Source organism: Gymnoscopelus braueri, assembly GCF_963280865.1.
Source record: "Gymnoscopelus braueri genome assembly, chromosome: 10".
Lineage (NCBI taxonomy): Eukaryota > Metazoa > Chordata > Actinopteri > Myctophiformes > Myctophidae > Gymnoscopelus > Gymnoscopelus braueri.
Genome location: NC_137611.1, coordinates 21,266,611 through 21,283,666, shown reverse-complemented (window position 1 = coordinate 21,283,666; position 17,056 = coordinate 21,266,611). Strand labels below are relative to the sequence as shown.

The window sequence follows — 17,056 nt, the reverse complement described above, 5'->3', positions numbered from 1 at the left end:
TTGGTGAATGTCCCGAGGCATGCTAGAAAGTCAGTATCTGTCACATTGTAACACCCCGGGACACTACCAAGATAGAAAGTTAGTTTCTGTCACATTGGAACACCACTGTGCCCACCTGAGAGTTATTTAACTGCCCCCACTCCCTAGTAGCCCACGCTGGGAGGTAACAAGGCAGATGCCTCGTTCCATTTCCAGGCCCAGTTGGCTGTGTGAGGGTCATCCGGTGTGGGGGGCGTCCTCTCCGTATCTCCCTGGTTCTCTTCTGTGCTGGTGAGGTGCCGGTAAGGCGCCAGCCGGTCCCAAAGGAGTTCTCCCTCCAGCTACACCTTATAGACCATATCAGAGAGTTTGGCCAAAGCAGTACATGGTCTTGGTCCAGTCTATTTGCTATGAAGCTTTGTGGAGAATCTTTTCTTCTGTGATGGGTCAAACACGCACACGTGAGCCATGGACCAGCTGGAGCACTTTAGTGCGGAGGCAGAGGGGCACCTGGAGCTGTTGTAACTCGCTTCCCTCCTCGGGCGCCTGCCATCGGCTGTACAGCAGGCCGTTGATGACAGGCTGGCCCACTGTGAGTAATAGGGTGGCATACCTTATTTGTTCCTCTGGGTGAAGGTCTGACAGTGTCTGTAGTGCCTGCCTTCCTATGCCAGCATGAGGTGGACAGCCATCTTGCCGTCGGACCAGCTGTTGAGTCAGGCCACCATCTGGACTTGGATCAGGTCTGGAGGTCCATCTCTGTTGTGGGGGGGGGGGGGGGGGGTAACCTGGCACATCCCTTAGGTGGCATGCCGCCGGGCACGCTTGGCGATGCGAAGTGGTGGCTGCCAGTGATCATTGTGGTTGTCAGCACTCAGCAGATACTCTTTTAGAAGAACTAATGATCGGCTGGCTCACAAGCCAGTGGCAGCTTTGTCGCCCCCTGACATCCACCGTTATACCAACGCCATTGAGATGTGCTGGTGCCATTAAGCCAGTGAGAAAGGTTGGCGTCTTCGGCGGTGTCGTTACCTGGCAATGAGCACCTCACGTCTCACCCTTCTCTCACAGACTCAGTTTTTATTTTTGGAACACAATTCTTACAGATAAAAAATCTATGGGATTTATTTATGGAAAGTTGGAAACATTTATTTATGACCAAGGGAGTGTGTTTTTGATGACAGACTTTGGTACTCTATCTAGGCTATATTTTACTAACTTCAGGTTTATGCCCATTCCAATTGCAGTTTGAATCCAAATACAGAACAAATAAAAAAAAACTTTCCAGATACAGATGGCTTTGTGTTAGGGTTACACATAGGTTAACACATCCACCCATACATAAAACACACAGAAGTCATAGTTGAATATTACATATACTATGATGACAAGAGGAAAAATGAAGAATAACTATGAGGAATTTGCAGAAGAAAAACAAAACAGATGATGAGAGAAACAGCATGATTGCTGAATGCTGACACAAGGGTATAGTCACTTGTGGAAAATAAAATGCTTGACTCTTCTCCTGTTTACACATCATTCACTCAAGCGAGATTCATTCCAAAATGAGATCACTACAACTGGAAAAATGAACCACCTGCTCTTACAAAAAGTGACTTCAGGCTCAAAGGTAATGCACATAAAAGAAAAGGTTACCAAGGTCACCATGGGTCTGTTGCAGAGCAGTGACTAAAAGTGGAGAATCATTTGTGATGTTAGAATGTTAATTAAGAGTCATTGGGATACATGTCCACCCAGAATGGATATTTATGATATTTTGGAATTAATTATTCTAATGCAATTCATGATAATTTTGCACAGATTTCGGCCAGACAGAGAGAAAGAAAGAAAGAAAGAAAGAAAGAAAGAAAGAAAGAAAGAAATAATTAACAATTGATGGGCTATCAAAGTGAACAACATCAGTAGCCTAACCTATGCTCAGTATCACTTAGTGACATGGTGGCAGCTGGCAGCGAATTTAGTTTACGAAAAACATTGTTCATTTGAGGAACAGCCAGTGGTTTGCACATGTAACCCTGCCAGACGTGCATTATAGGTGTGAAACGTTGCATAATGAACTCTGGAGTGGCCTTGAAACATACAGCAGTACTGGCACCCCTGAACATGATCTCTCACATGAACAAATAGGCCCCACTGAGGTGTCCTTCTACAGCAGCAGCAAGTGGGGTCCCCAGCTAAATGTGTTAAGTTGTGACAAAATGTTGACAAATCTTCTCTTATGGTTTCCCTGGCACAACATATTTTCAAATGTTTGAGAACCACTGTTCTATATAGGGTCAACATATAGACTACTTTAGTACTTATGTCATTGAGGCTGAGACTTTACATGTATGTACATGTACAGTGTGGGTTGGCGTGGCGATTGAGAAAGAAAGGGAGGGTGACAAAGTGAGAGTCTGTTCCGACTGCAAGTATTGTCACACAAACCTGTAAAAAAAACAATTCGCTACTTTAGGGTTCACTCTCCCAGGAATGGAAGAACTAAACTGAAGTTTGCAAATAATTGTAGTGGAGTAAAAAGTACAGTACTTGAGTACATGCACTCAGCTACTTTCCACCACACTGGGAATGGGAGTGAAGAAGTGACAGATTAAAAGGATAATGAGTTTTTACAACGTGTAAAAGTGTGTCTGGATTGCGAGACGGATGGTGTTTGTTTGAGTGCTCATTAATTGGTGCCTGCAGCCAGGAGGTGGGGATGGGATGTTTTCGCTGGGGTAGCTAATCGTTAAACACGGCCCACTGTCTGCCACAGTTAGTAATCACGGCAGATCACACGCTATGCGCACAACCGCTGTCTCACAATACTCTGTTGTTTGGTATTTGACAGCCCCCGTGCAGGTGTTTCATGCCACAGGCTCTCATTAGAGAAGCCGACACGTTGGCATGGCACCAGAGTGTCCACACACACACGCACGCACACACACACACACACACACACACACACACACACACACACACACACACACACACACACACACACACACGCCCAATACTTATTTTCGCTGCAGACATGTTACTGTCATAACTAAGACAAAAATGCTGTAATGGCTTTGAAAGCCACAATGAGAATATTGAATTTTGATGAGTTTTTTCTTTTTGATGACACAATAACAGATCATTAGAGAGCATTGTAGGTTTAAATCTTGATTTATATAGATATTTCAAAGCTTACTTAAATCTGGCTTATGTCTATATAAAAAGCAGCCATATCCCTCTTGTAACCTATAGCTGCTCATCATTCTATGTCTGCTTCTCTGCGTTTTTCTGTCATTACGTCATGTAAATACACAGGGTAAGAATTATGGCATTCCTGCTCATTGTAATTCCAGTATACTCTCACAAAGCGTTGTTGCCCAAGGTGTTTTTTTTTTGTCTCTTACGTGTACATTTATGAAATTCCAGTGATTGTAATGCTGTACAGTTAAAAGTTTCAATAAATTCCTTTGTTACCACCATTATTTCAGACACACACCATAATTCCAGCAGCACGGTGAGTTTATGTCTAGTATGTGTGATTTGGGTGTCCAGTATGTAAGTGAACACTTTTAAGGGGCATGTTATGCAATGGGGCAACTGTTTTTCCCATTGATGACAGTTTAACGACAGGGTGCCTTGACTCTGGCCAAGAATTAGAGCCTTTGCCATCAAGCCAGAGACAAAGATGGGGAAAGAAGCGAGGGAATCAGAGCTGTTTTCCCCTCCTAGTAGACCTGGGGCCTACGGAACATTTGGATGGAGTCATCAGGGTATTCATAAAATAAAGAATGCAATTGAATCAATCGGTATTTCACCTTGAGATGACAGCAGGCAGCACAGTACCACAGCAGATCTTTCCTCCGTGCCTTGGTTTAAATCTCATTTGAGGGACGAAATTATAGTGGCAGCGTTGTGGTCAAGTGCATTCCCATTTAACATGGGAAAGCCAGTTTAATTCAAAGCCTGTTTTGAATCAATAACAGCATCTGTTTTGTTATGCTGCGCACAAAATATTTGTTTTGTATAGAATGCCAAAAGTCACATAGTAATGTCGTCACCTTGCTAAACTAATGGACAAAGTCATTTTTTGAGGAAAATTATATTTTTGCCTAAGTCAGCTCCTCGTGACACTGGCCAGTGGCCACCTCTGGTAAAATCGCCCATCTCCTAATTGAAAAGGATCATGCTGTTCACTCCCCTTTTAGTATAATGGCCTAACTCCCTAGTGTGACTTAGGCCAAAATAGGCATTTTTTGGGCCTAAGTCACATGGTTTTGTGATTTTGTGACCAAATTATTTACTGATTTAGGCCATTTTTTATTTTTGTTTTGGCCTAAGTCAGATTTAATCCTATTTAAACCTATTTAAATCTATTATGTTACATAACTGAGAGATAGTGTTATTTCTATTTAAATAGTCATAATTTGTTATAAACATTTTGGGTGAAATGATTAAGAAATATCATGTAGTTTTGTTTTGGATCAGTTTTTTATTTTTCCTGAAAAACTTTAAAAAAGGACATAGGCCATTAGTTTAGCAAGGCGACGATGTTCTACAGTAATCACAACAACAAGGTCTTCTGTCTTGGTTCCTAAAGTATAGGACAGATTTACAGCCTTTTCTGCACAGGAATATCCTCAGAGTTCATTTAATTCTGAGAGTGTGCGAATGGAACCAAATGGGAGGATTTTACAGTTTGTGAGCTGTGATGAGCCCAGCAGACATCTTAGTTCTCTGTCAAAACACGGTGCTGCAGTGGAGCATGGTTGACAGGAAACTCACGATGATGATGGATTATTGTATGGGGAATGGGATGTATAGGCCTAGTGGATACCTCTTCTCCCGCAGTAGCTGAGTGGTTAGAGAGGCCGCCTGGGAATAGGGAGGTCACCGGCCACAGTCTAATTGTCATAATGTCTGCAAGACACTTATAATCACTATTAAACTGCTCTCCCCCATGCGCTCACCATGATCAATTCAATTCAAATATGCTTTATTCGCATGACAAGCATTCTTATATTGCCAAAGCATTCATGACATAAAGTATGATACAAAATAATAATACATATTCAGAATCAGAACAAATAATACAAACAAGACAAGGAAAAACATAAGCAAAATTACATTAGTCTAGTAACTGTAGTAGACTTATAGTGTTCACCCATTGTCCTTCATTTTGTGGCAGGCTGCTACATTGCCTGCTACATATTTTGCTGCCAACCTTGAACATTTGGCTTTCTCACCTAATAAGTAAGGGATTGCCTGGATAGAGTCAAACATCTGAGCAGCCATCAGCTGGGTGAAGTTGAAACCGAACTTCCCCTACGGGATCAATAAAGGTCTACCTTAGTACCTTTCCCACGGCTGCTCTCTGGGCCATAAATAAGGAACGTAGAGCATGCACACATCCACTCTGATGATCAGGTTCAGGACACGCTGAATATAAGCATAAAAATAATAATAGAGTGCACACACTGTTGTTATAACTGCCAGTGTTCATCGCAGACATCAGATTTTTTACATTTAAACACAACAACAGTGTGCCGACTCTATCATTATTATTTATGCTCTCTGGCCAACACCTCCCTGAGCCGACTGCACATAAGCATTTCTCTCTCTTCCAAAATAAACACACACACACACACACACACACACACACACACACACACACACACACACACACACACACACACACACACACACACACACACACACATGCCAACGTAATGGACGGCATGCACACAGCTGTTACATATACTGTACACAAACAGTCACATAGATAAAATATTATATATTATTATGGCTAAATATTATATTAGGTAAATAGCCTAAGTGTCTCAAAAGACAGGACTGTAGCAAGAACTGTGTGCTTGTACCATGTGCTGTGGTGTGGCCATTAAGTCAATGGTGCTGAGGTAGCATATGTGCCTAAAGCCCATAATCCCAATACTATCTCCCTCAGATAAAATGGATTCTCCTTTGGCTGAGTGGTAGATTTTTTGTTTCCCCTACAGGAGACCTGGGTTTGAATCTACAACGTCACATCGGACTGTCTGTCTGTTGCCCCCCCACCTCTTGTTGTTAGTCTACAAAAGCATAATTCAACCCATCCTGTTGTACTGTTCCCCATGCTTTTTCAATATTCTGACCATGCCCAACAAAAACAATCGCTGACATGTTGTGTTTTAGGAAATGTGGGTGTATTGTGGAGATTCTATGTACTGTCTTCACTGTATATTGTGTTGTACTTGTATACTACTTTATGTATTCCACATTGAACGGGTTGTGAAACCGAATATCCCTCCGGGACAATAAAGTCTAATCTAATCTAATCTAATCAAGAGTGTCCTTATGGGAGATGTTCAAAACAGCTCGCAATCAAACAGTGCACATGAACAGCCATGTCTCAGTACACAGAGGATACACACATCTTAGGCCCAAGCCGCCCAACCTACTGTATAAGAACACTAGAAAGGTGCACTCAGTAGAGCACAACCTTGAGGAGGCATGCCCTATACCTTCCCCGTCTTTCTGTCTGTGTTGTAGGGCATGTGAGGACAATGTTTTGGGGTTGTGTATAAAAAAGCATGGGGGAAGGGCCAGTAGCTTGTCTACTTCAGACAAGGCCCAGGTATAATAAATACGTAGCCTTAATATGTGAAGCACGCCGATGTTGACAGTTTTACTGGGTGAAATTAGCATACCACAGTGATGAGTTGGGTGACATCTGATCTGACCAATACGTTTGGTTTAACACAACAGGCTTTTCTGTCGTGTTGCATGTTGACGAGGAGGACATGATTTGCGAGGACAAGCCTATCGGATATGCAACTTGAACGGTGCTTAGTTAGCAGGAGAGGACATCACACCTCTCGGCAGGGGCACACGCTCGGCTAGCAACTCGCTGGGACGTGCGTCACGGGGTTCGCTTCCGATGGCGCGCATCAACCTATTACGGGAGTGAGAACGCACATCCGCATTCCATTGTCAGTCACGTGAAGCCGGACTACCTGGAATTTTGAAAAATGACACTTTTCACTTTTTTTTTATTGACAATTTCCGCCTATAATGACATGCCCAAAATAGGTACACCAGGTTAAAAGTTTGAACTATTTACTTCGAAAATAAACACCCAGTTTTAGCCTCAGCTTTTTCACCACGTACAGCACATGTGGCTTATACTTGAGGGAGTCATAAATCAAGATACCATGATAGTTTTAGGAAAAGCTGTAGTAGACATTCAGCCAGGGTCTGGAGTGACCCTGCCTGGTCCTATCTAAAAACAGGCCCACTCCCCTGGGCTTTAAAACACTGACCCGAAAATGAACCCTGTCACTGCCCCAGATATCCCAGGAAACAGGATCTTTGACACGTACCTCCCGTGGCCCGTTTCACCACATCTTATGTCGACATAACCACCACTGTGCACTGTTTGTTTGTCACCAGTGGTGAAAAAAGTACTCAAATCTTTTACTTAAGTAAAAGATAGTATTTATAGTTCTCTGACTTTGTACGTTTAAGAACCCAATTCAAGGTTGATTCAGTGTCATGCAACAATATAGCCTACATACAGTGTGTGTGTGTGTGTGTGTGTGTGTGTGTGTGTGTGTGTGTGTGTGTGTGTGTGTGTGTGTGCGCGTGCGTGCGCGCGTGCGTGCGTGCGTGCGTGCGTGCGTGCGTGCGTGCGTGCGTGCGTGCGTGCGTGCGTGCGTGCGTGCGTGCGTGCGTGTGTGTGTGTGTGTGAAATTCAGGGGAGTTTAACAGCTTTTCTCAGTCAAAAGGAGCAGAGCCAATTGTATTGTTCTGTTGTGACGTTATAAATCTGTACATCTGCAATTCTTGAAAGTTTCTTTAGTTTTTTTGTTTGTACATAAATCTTCTCTTCTGGGGGTCCCTGGCACGAAACCTTTTTAGATGGTGTCCGCGGCCAAATACATATCAATTTGGGGGTCCTTGACATGAAAAAGTTTGAGAACCGCTGGTCCAAGCTGTCCATTGACATCGTTATTGGAATGCACAGAATATCAGGGTGTAAAGTAACTATAAGTACATGTACTCAAGTACTGTACTTAAGCACAATTTTGAGGTATTTTTTACTTTCTTCAGTATTTAAAAAATGTAATACTTTTACTTTACCCCACTGCATCTCAGAGGAAACTATTGTACTTTTAGTCCACTACAATTATATGAAATGTTTAGTTACTAGTTACTTTGTAGATTTAGATTATTATTACAAAGCATCACTTCAGTCCTATATATTTTGGCCATTTGAGTATCTACATTGCAGTATTGATACTTTTACTTAATATAAGTAAAACATGCATGTGAGTACTTCTAACTCTAAAAATTGTGTCCTTGTGAGGACCAGGAAAATGGTCCTCCTGGAATGTCTATTTCTCAAATTCTACTATACTTGTGGGGACATTAAATTGGCCCTCACAAATATAATAATACAAGCAACAAAGCACCATACTATGTCAAGTTAAAAAACACGTGTGCACGAATCCTAATTCAGGTGCCCACTCGTCAAGGTGCCCAGTTATCTCCACCCCTAAGTGCCCACTCGTCCAGGTGCCCACATGTCCCTAGTGCCCACTCGCCCTAGTGCCCAGTTATCTCGGTGTCCACCTCTCCAGGTGCCCAGTCCAGGTGTCCAGTTATTTCCACCCCTAAGTGCCCACTCGTCCAGGTGCCCACATGTCCCTAGTGCCCAGATGGTTTTTGGTGCCCAGATGTCCTAGTGCCCACTTATCCAAGTGCCCACTCATCCAGGTGCCCAGTCATCCCAAAAATATGGTGCCCAGATGTCCCTATATAGTGCCCACCTGTCTTGTATTTGTTGAACAGAACCCAGTTGTTACTAATCTAGATCGCTACTGCCACCTAATGACATTTGTGATGTACTGCATCGTGATATGTGGATAATAACCAGTCGGCCTGACCGTTATGTGAAGGATAAAATATAAATAGCCTAAAGGGATGGATTTTATTCTGACCCACAACTGTTATTTAAATAGTGGACGTGGCAGGCTGCACAGTGCTTAGTTTACCCTGTTAAGGAGCCACTGCCTGTGGAGCAAATCAAATACCTCCCCATAGACCTGTCAACGACATGTAAAATTAATAAGCCATTGTTCAACAGCCAGTGGAGGAGATGTAATGTTTTGCTACGTGCCACAGATGTTGGCTGGTGTGAGATTAAAATAGAACGACGTGACAGTGTCCTTCTTTTCGCATGACAGCATTACAGCAGGCAGTGACCAAACATCATCAGAAATGTCACGTAATATTATATGAAAACTCCCATCAGCGGGGCTCGTTATCATGTTTTAATTTTGTTATGCAGAAATAGAAAAGCATGTAAACATAAATACCGTGCGCACCGTTTCCCCCAACTTTGATGCGGGAATTAGGCCTATATATAACATAACATTTATGACAGCTTATGTCTTGTGCGTTAACTGCGGGGTAAAATCATTATTATGTACAAGAGCGCATCATCGTTGCAGTGTGTCGCAGGCTCACGACATAAATGACACGGAATGGCACGGATGTAAAGCCATGATGTAAACAGGGGGCGGGCTTGTTGTGCCCTAACCTGCGTGCGTTCAGCCAATACCGTGCATGGATGCACGACGGTCGTCCATCACGACCGTCATGGATGAACTTCAACCTGGTGTTTTCACTTTCTTTCTTTATGGCCCGTACATCTACATAATTGTTCAGATTTCAAATATAAAGTGTTTAATCCCTTGGTTACGGATGTTAAAATTACGTACGGGCTCTTAGAAGTACCCGTATCTTCCGTATTGTTCAATAAAAGGCATTTTAATCCGATCGATAGCCATTTTCTCATAGAGTTATAATGTATCAGAGTGCAATACACCTCCCAACTGATAGGGTCGCGTAGTTGGAAGCGGTGAAAATACGAAGAAAATGGCCACCAATCGGATTAAAATGCTTTTTATTGAACAATAAAAAACATATGGGTACTTTTGAAGACCCGTACATAATTTTAACATCCGTGGCCATGGGGTTTACACTTTATATTTGAAATTTGAACGTTTATGTAGATGTACGGGCTGTAAATGGAGAAAGTGCAAACACCAGGTTGAAGTTCATCCATGACTGTCGTGATATGACAGCCATGGATCAGGGCTAAGCCAATACCGTGCCGCGTCCTGTCCGAGTCGCCCGCGGCTCCGCGGCTCTCATTGGTCCTCCGCCGCGTCAATCTGGCGACGAAGGAGGCGCAGCTTCGAGGCGCAGCCGAGCTTCGCAATTATCGTGACTACGTAAAAGGAAAAAAAAGGAAAAGAAATATGATTAATCCACGGCGAATTATGATGGGGTCTGGATGAGAACGTGCTGAGGTTCTAGCCGAGCATAACGAAGCATAGCGGTTATTAATATTAGTGCACAGGACATTCATTCCAATCAAATCCGATGCAGCGTTTGACGAGCAGGTGCTGTATGTTATAATTATTACGCAGGGGGGGTTGGTTGTCACTGATCTGGACGTCTTTCAGCACTGGACACTGTGGACAGCGACATTGAAAACGCCAAGGGGAATCTTAAAGCCGGGTAAGGTGGCAATGACAACCGTTCTGCTCAAATACAGGAGGTTGTTATAGATGTTATTTTATATTTCTATGCGGCGCGTATGTTTTCACACAGTTTGACGTTTGTAGAAACACAATAAACGCGACGCATTTTTTTATTTATTTACTGTAGCTTGCGTGACGTTCCCTCTGCAGAGCTTCGAGGATTCATTGCACAGTGTAGTGTAAATGTGATTATGGAGCGGAGCGCCTATGGTGCTCCACTGACTAGATGCCCTTGAAAATAGTGTGTGTGTGTGTGTGTGTGTGTGTGTGTGTGTGTGTGTGTGTGTGTGTGTGTGTGTGTGTGTGTGTGTGTGTGTGTGTGTGTGTGTGTGTGTGTGTGTGTGTGCGTGCGTGCGTGCGTATGCGTGTGCGTGCGTGCGTGGCAAGCAACTGCGCAATAGTCTGCCTGCCCCTGTCATTTTATTTTATTTCATCTCTCTCTCTCTCTCTCTCTCTCTCTGCTCTCTCTCTCTGTCCTCTCCTCTGTGTCTCTCTCTCCTTCCTATAGTCCATTCGACCCTTGCTTGGCTCGGGGCGATGATGCTCGACTAGATGACTTATCAACAAGCACCACGGTAGCAGCAGCAACCTGGAGTGATATATAGCAGCAGCAGCACCCACCACACCCCCCCTCTCTCTCTCCCCCCCCTCTCTCTCTCTCTCTCTCTCTCTCTCTCTCTCTCTCTCTCTCTCTCTCTCTCTCTCTCCTCAATTCTCTGATCTCCAGCTCCTCCATCTGTACAAGCCAACCATGGGGAACCGTGGCATGGAGGACCTGATCCCCTTGGTCAACAAGCTACAGGATGCCTTCAGCTCCATCGGTCAGGCCTGCAATCTGGACCTGCCACAGATCGCTGTGGTGGGCGGACAGAGCGCTGGCAAGAGCTCCGTGCTGGAGAACTTTGTTGGCAGGTGGGTGAGGCGAGCCATGCAGGCGTTAGCAGCAACGACCACCAGAAATAGGATAATCCCCTATCTCGTTAACCTTGCGGATTAACGTAGGGACTATAGGGACAATCTCTTGGCTGTCTAGGGTTCACAACACAACACACACTGTGTTGGTATTAGGAATTTACTCGTGCAAAAGTATTGTCATAAAAATGTACTTAAAGTACCAAAAGTAAAAGTACTCGTTATGCAGAAATCTGCCATTTCGTGTTTTCAAAATGTATAAAATAATTAGAAAATAGCAGATCTACAAGCTCACAACACGTCGCACTGCGACGCCTTGTGAGCTTGTAAGTCTGCTATTTTCAAATAGCCAAAGTCTATGGCTGAAGTGGTTAATGCATGTTTTGTAATAATAATCAAAATATACAAAGTAACGAGTAACTAAAGTTCTCAAATAATTGCATTGGAGTAAAAGTATAATATTTGCCTCTGAGATGTAGTGGAGTAGAAGTAAACGTACTGATAATTGGAAATACTCCAGTAAAGTAGAACATACCTCAGAATTGTACTTAAGTACAGTACTTGAGAGTAAATTTACTTAATTACTTTACACCACTGAGCACACACCATCTAGTTTTTTAGCAGTGGTGGACAAAGTACAGAACTTCAATACTCAAGTTAATGTATGCTCCTCCTGGTCATATATTATTCAATTACAAGTGAACGTTGCTCAGCCAAACTGTACTCGAGTTAACGTACCGGAGTACTTGCTTTAAAAAAATACTTTTTAATATCAATTTATAGCTGTGTTAAAATGTAGATATTTTACAAAAAATATATACGATTTTCAAGAAAGTTTCAAAAACAATTATTAATAGTGAAAATAGCAGATCTACAAGCTCACAGCGTGTCGCGATGCAACACGCTGAGAGCTTGTAGATCTGCTAGTTTTGCTATATTTGAAACAGGGCTTTATTGGTTAATTCATAATGTACCTTTGTATGTAGTGAAAGTCATAAGTATCCAAAAATACGAACACTCAGACACTGACATTTCTTTTTTACGTTAAGTGCAGTATTTGAGTAAATGTACCATGTTACTGTCCACCACCGGCCTTAAGTAACTGCTGTTCCCAGTATGCTGCTGTGTGCATGGTTGATGTGCACAGTTTCAGCTTGATGGCCCCATTCCTTTCCTTTTTTTTCCACCAGCAGAGAGTGGACGTCACCATTTTATTTTTAACAAGCAACTGTACGTACAGCAGGGGAGGCAGTATTTGGGTTAGCGCTGCTCTTCCGGGATTCCAGCCCATTCAGACAGAACTCCGGGGTGTGCTCTTTTGCAGCCCAGGACATGTATAGACCATATTCACACGGCGGCCATATTGGAATTTAACATTGAAAGTGCCGCCACCCGGGGTGGCTACTTTCATTGACTTCATAGAAACATGGCCGCCGTGTGAATATGGTCTATTGCCTACATTTCCCCTATACAGCTCCAGGCATCAGTTCAAATGACATTTAAATGTTTCTGTTCTGAATACCCTCGCATCTAATACCTGTTATTTATCTTAAATGAAGCGAACTCCTTCCATGACATAATGAACCACATTTTTCAGCCGTTTTTTTATTTTTAACCCATTAAAACCGGGAACGCATCCGTGTCATTTTAGATTGAGCTATTCAACAACAGCAAATATACAAGCTCATAGTGCTTCACTTCGTGCTGCGCTACGAGCTTTTAGATCTGCTATTTTTGAAAAATGGTCCCAATTTGTGCAAATCTTTGAGTATATGTATTCTTTTAAAGCCAACAGAATATTTTTGAGATGGGGGTTGGCGGCCAAATACATATCAATTTTGGGGATCCTTGACATGAAAAAGTTTGAGAACCACTGATATAGCAACATACGTTTTTTTCAGAAAACTGTTAGGATTTAGAAGACATTTGTAGAATCGGCTTCAGTTCTTAATGGGTCAAGAAGCATGTATCGCTCAACCACATTCATCCTACATTTATTCATCAGCAGCAACTCCCGACTGCTAAATATGTTGAAACAATGATCATTTATTTATTCATCTAGGCCACTGGTTCCCAACCTTTTCTGAATCAGGGCCCTCTTGAAAATCTTGAAAGCGTTCACGGCTTCCCACTCATAGGTTGGGAAGCGTTGATCTAGTAGTCTATGATGTTGTTCACCCGAAAAACTAAACAATGTGGGGCAATTGCCGTATTACCTCAATAATTCATAACATGCATACTGATGACTGAGGCATAGTCTTACTTATATTGATATTGTAACTGATACCATACTGATGACAGATGGAGGTCCCACAACCACGTTATGCCTGCAGCTGTTGCAACAAAACTATTGCACTGTAATATCCTCTGTGTTTGTGTAACACAGAGAATGTAAAAAGGAACCTGTAAGTCTAGAAAACACTAGGATGTAGTCGTTGTAGCAGAAGAGAAGGAAGCCCACCGGTGTTTCCAGTCACCCCCACCTACGAGAATCTCTCACTATACGAAAAAAATGGTGGTTCAGTTCCATGATTGCTCATTTTTCTCTAACATGCTTTGAAGATGACTCATGTCGTAGCCTGAAGGGAGCTCTCGCTGTTAAATTCAATCGTCCCCCGCTGTGTGCTCGTAACTCCCGTCTATACCGTATTCTCTATCAGTGGAAAGAAGCTCAACATCGCTTCAGAACTTGAGGTTTAGCCTCAAATAGGCCAAGAATTGTTTTAATATTTCCCAAACATTTATCATTTTCAAACATATGGGGATCTACATGTTCACAACACTATTTGCTTGTAGATTGGCTATTCTTGCTATTCGTTGTACGCTAAAGTATGTAGGGCTTAAGTGTAAATTTTAACGACATTCTGCAATGTGGTTTTATTTGATTTTTTTGTGACAAATTGGACAACTTTGGTCAGCAGCATCAGTCAGGTCCGGACTGCCCCTGAGACCTGTGATGCTGAGTAATGACCCATCTGTCCACAGCTGCTGGCTCCCACACTGCTGAGTGGACAAGATGTGGACTCATCTTTCTTTTTCTTTTTTTTACTAAACCCTCTTCGAGGAAAGTCCAGCGATCGATATACGTGTTAATCAGGTTCCTCCCGAGTCTCATCGCGTGAGATTGAGCAAACTTGCGACAGTTGGCAAGTGTGTGGCACGTGCATGTGCATAATACACATAATGGCACATGCGAACGCAACTTGTGTACTAAAAATACCACAATTGATATGTATCTAGAGTAAATCAAAGAGTACCGTATGTCCCAGTGAGCCTCTGCTTGCCTTTTCTAATTAGACCTCTCTCTCTCTTCTTGTTTTGTTTTGGGTGGTGATGTTGTTAGTCTTGTGTTTTTGAACGTGTCGGTTGTCAAGTAGGACACTGAGCGCATGCATAGTGTAACGAACGCTGGTTATTTGGTTTGAGGCAAGGAGAACACACACACACACACACACACACACACACACACACACACACACACACACACACACACACACACACACACACACACACACACACACACACACACACACACACACACACACACACACACACACACACACACACACACACACACACACACAGGAAAGCACATACGTGTGCAGAATCTCCAATAGGTACTTTAGTGAAGTCACCTGTTTTTAAAATGACATCGCTCCTTTATGGCCAGACCTCACCAATGCAACTAGTCGCAACTCCTTGCAACAAAACAGTTTTAAGGCCACTCCACACCAATGCAACTCCTTGCAACTACAACTTGGGGATAATGGTTGCAAGTAGTTGCAAGTAGTTGCATGTTGCAAGGCGTTGCAACATGTCCACACCAATGCAACTCCTTGCAATACTCCTTGCAACATGCAACGACTTGCAACTGCTTGCAACCATTATCCCCAATGGCAGTTGCAAGGAGTTGCATTGGTGCGGTCTGGCCTTATTTACCCACCAGGATTGCAGATGCTCGGTTAGGTTTGTTTATTTCGGTCCTTTTAGACAATCAAGTATACTGTAGTACGGTGCATATCAGTAATGCACATTAAAATGGTCCGAAAAGGTGCAGGCTGAAGCTAAAGCTTATTTAGTCTACCCCATTTAAATACAAAATCAAATATCAAAACAGATCATGATGCTCGTTTTGACCTGTTGTTGATCTTCCTCCTAGTTGTTTAACATTTTTAAGACTTTATTTTACAGCGATGGAGGGAGACACCGGAAATGCAGACAGAGAGAAGGGGCGTGACATTAGTAAATAGTCCGGGGGACTCACTGATCAGGGCATGCACCAAACATTTTCATGTCAAGGACCCTCAAATGTATATGTATTTGGCCGCGGCCGCCCCATCTGAAAAGATTTGGTGCCAGGGACCCCATAACAGAAGATTGGTCAACATGTCGCGATGCAACGCGTTGTGAGCTTTGTAGATTGGCTATTCTCAAATTCCCGCCAAAAATTATAGAGCTTAAGGCCTTAACCTCATACTGGCTTCATGTCAAAGTGTCCGGGAGCAAGGCACTAAACCCTTAACCGCTCCCTAGCAGGTTGGTGCCTTGCATGGTCAGTGTGTGGATGTGTGGGTGAATGTAATGCACATTGTAATATATGGATAAAGGCGTTATATAAATGCATCATTTACCATTTTACAGTTACAATTTAGGCATTTAGCAGACGCTCTTACCCAGAGCGACTTACAAGTGCAAAATCTGATTAAATGTCACGAACCCTATCGTCAACAAAGGACAGGGTAAACGGTCACGTAAACAGAGTCAAGCCAGCCTAACTATTCCACAATAGTTATTTAGTTAAGGGCATTCTCCTGTCTCATTCTCAGCGCTTCCGTTAAATAGACATTTGGAATTTGGAAATTGTGTGAACCAGCAGTTGGCTCAGGAGACTAAGTAACTAGGATACCAGGTAAACATCAAACCTAGCATCTATCTAAACAACATGCGACCTAAACAACTCTTTATTAGCATTAGCATTTGTGGTCAGGCAAAAAGTGTCTAATCTAAATAACCCATAACATAATGTGAACAAGTAACCAAATACATCTGCATAGTACAATTATAGCCTCTATCAAAAAAAACAGGTTAATTCTGTCACGGCGACACAAGAAAGGAGGAGTGCTAGGGGGGGTGAGGTGGAGTCTGAAGAGGTGAGGTTTCAGACTGCGGCGGAAAACGAGGAGTGAGTCTGCAATCCTGACTGGAGGAGGAGGGGGGAGGGGTTTCCACAGCTTGGAGGTCAGTCTTGGATGCTTGCTATAGCCGGGGTGTTTTAGGGAAGAGTCTGAGGGACAGATGTCCTGTGTCAGCCAATCTAAGGGTGTTGGTGCTGTAGCTGTATGTCAGTGGTTCTCAACCTGTGCGTCGGGACCCCCCCCCCCCCCACCCGATGATAGTAAAGTGACAATTTAAGGACTTCTAATACAAAAAAAAATAGAAAAAAAATGAAAGGAAAAAAGACCATTACTGCATCAAAGGTAATCAACAAACTAAAAAAAAAAACGTTTCAAATAATATAAGAAAGAGGCAAAAAATGTATTAAAAATAGTTGATATAAT

General features: G+C 42.9%; 1 protein-coding gene across 1 annotated transcript in view; it reads left to right on the top strand.

The window, feature by feature from the left end:
• Positions 1 to 11,337: 11,337 nt before the first annotated feature.
• dnm3b (dynamin 3b) overlaps positions 11,338 to 17,056 on the top strand; it is a gene marked incomplete at its 5' end in the record, with an annotated part of 40,662 nt that continues 34,943 nt past the window's right edge. The window contains one exon of the mRNA XM_080439779.1: positions 11,338 to 11,498. Within this exon, the coding sequence (XP_080295905.1) occupies positions 11,338 to 11,498 (161 nt within the window). The remainder of the gene's footprint in view (positions 11,499 to 17,056) is intronic.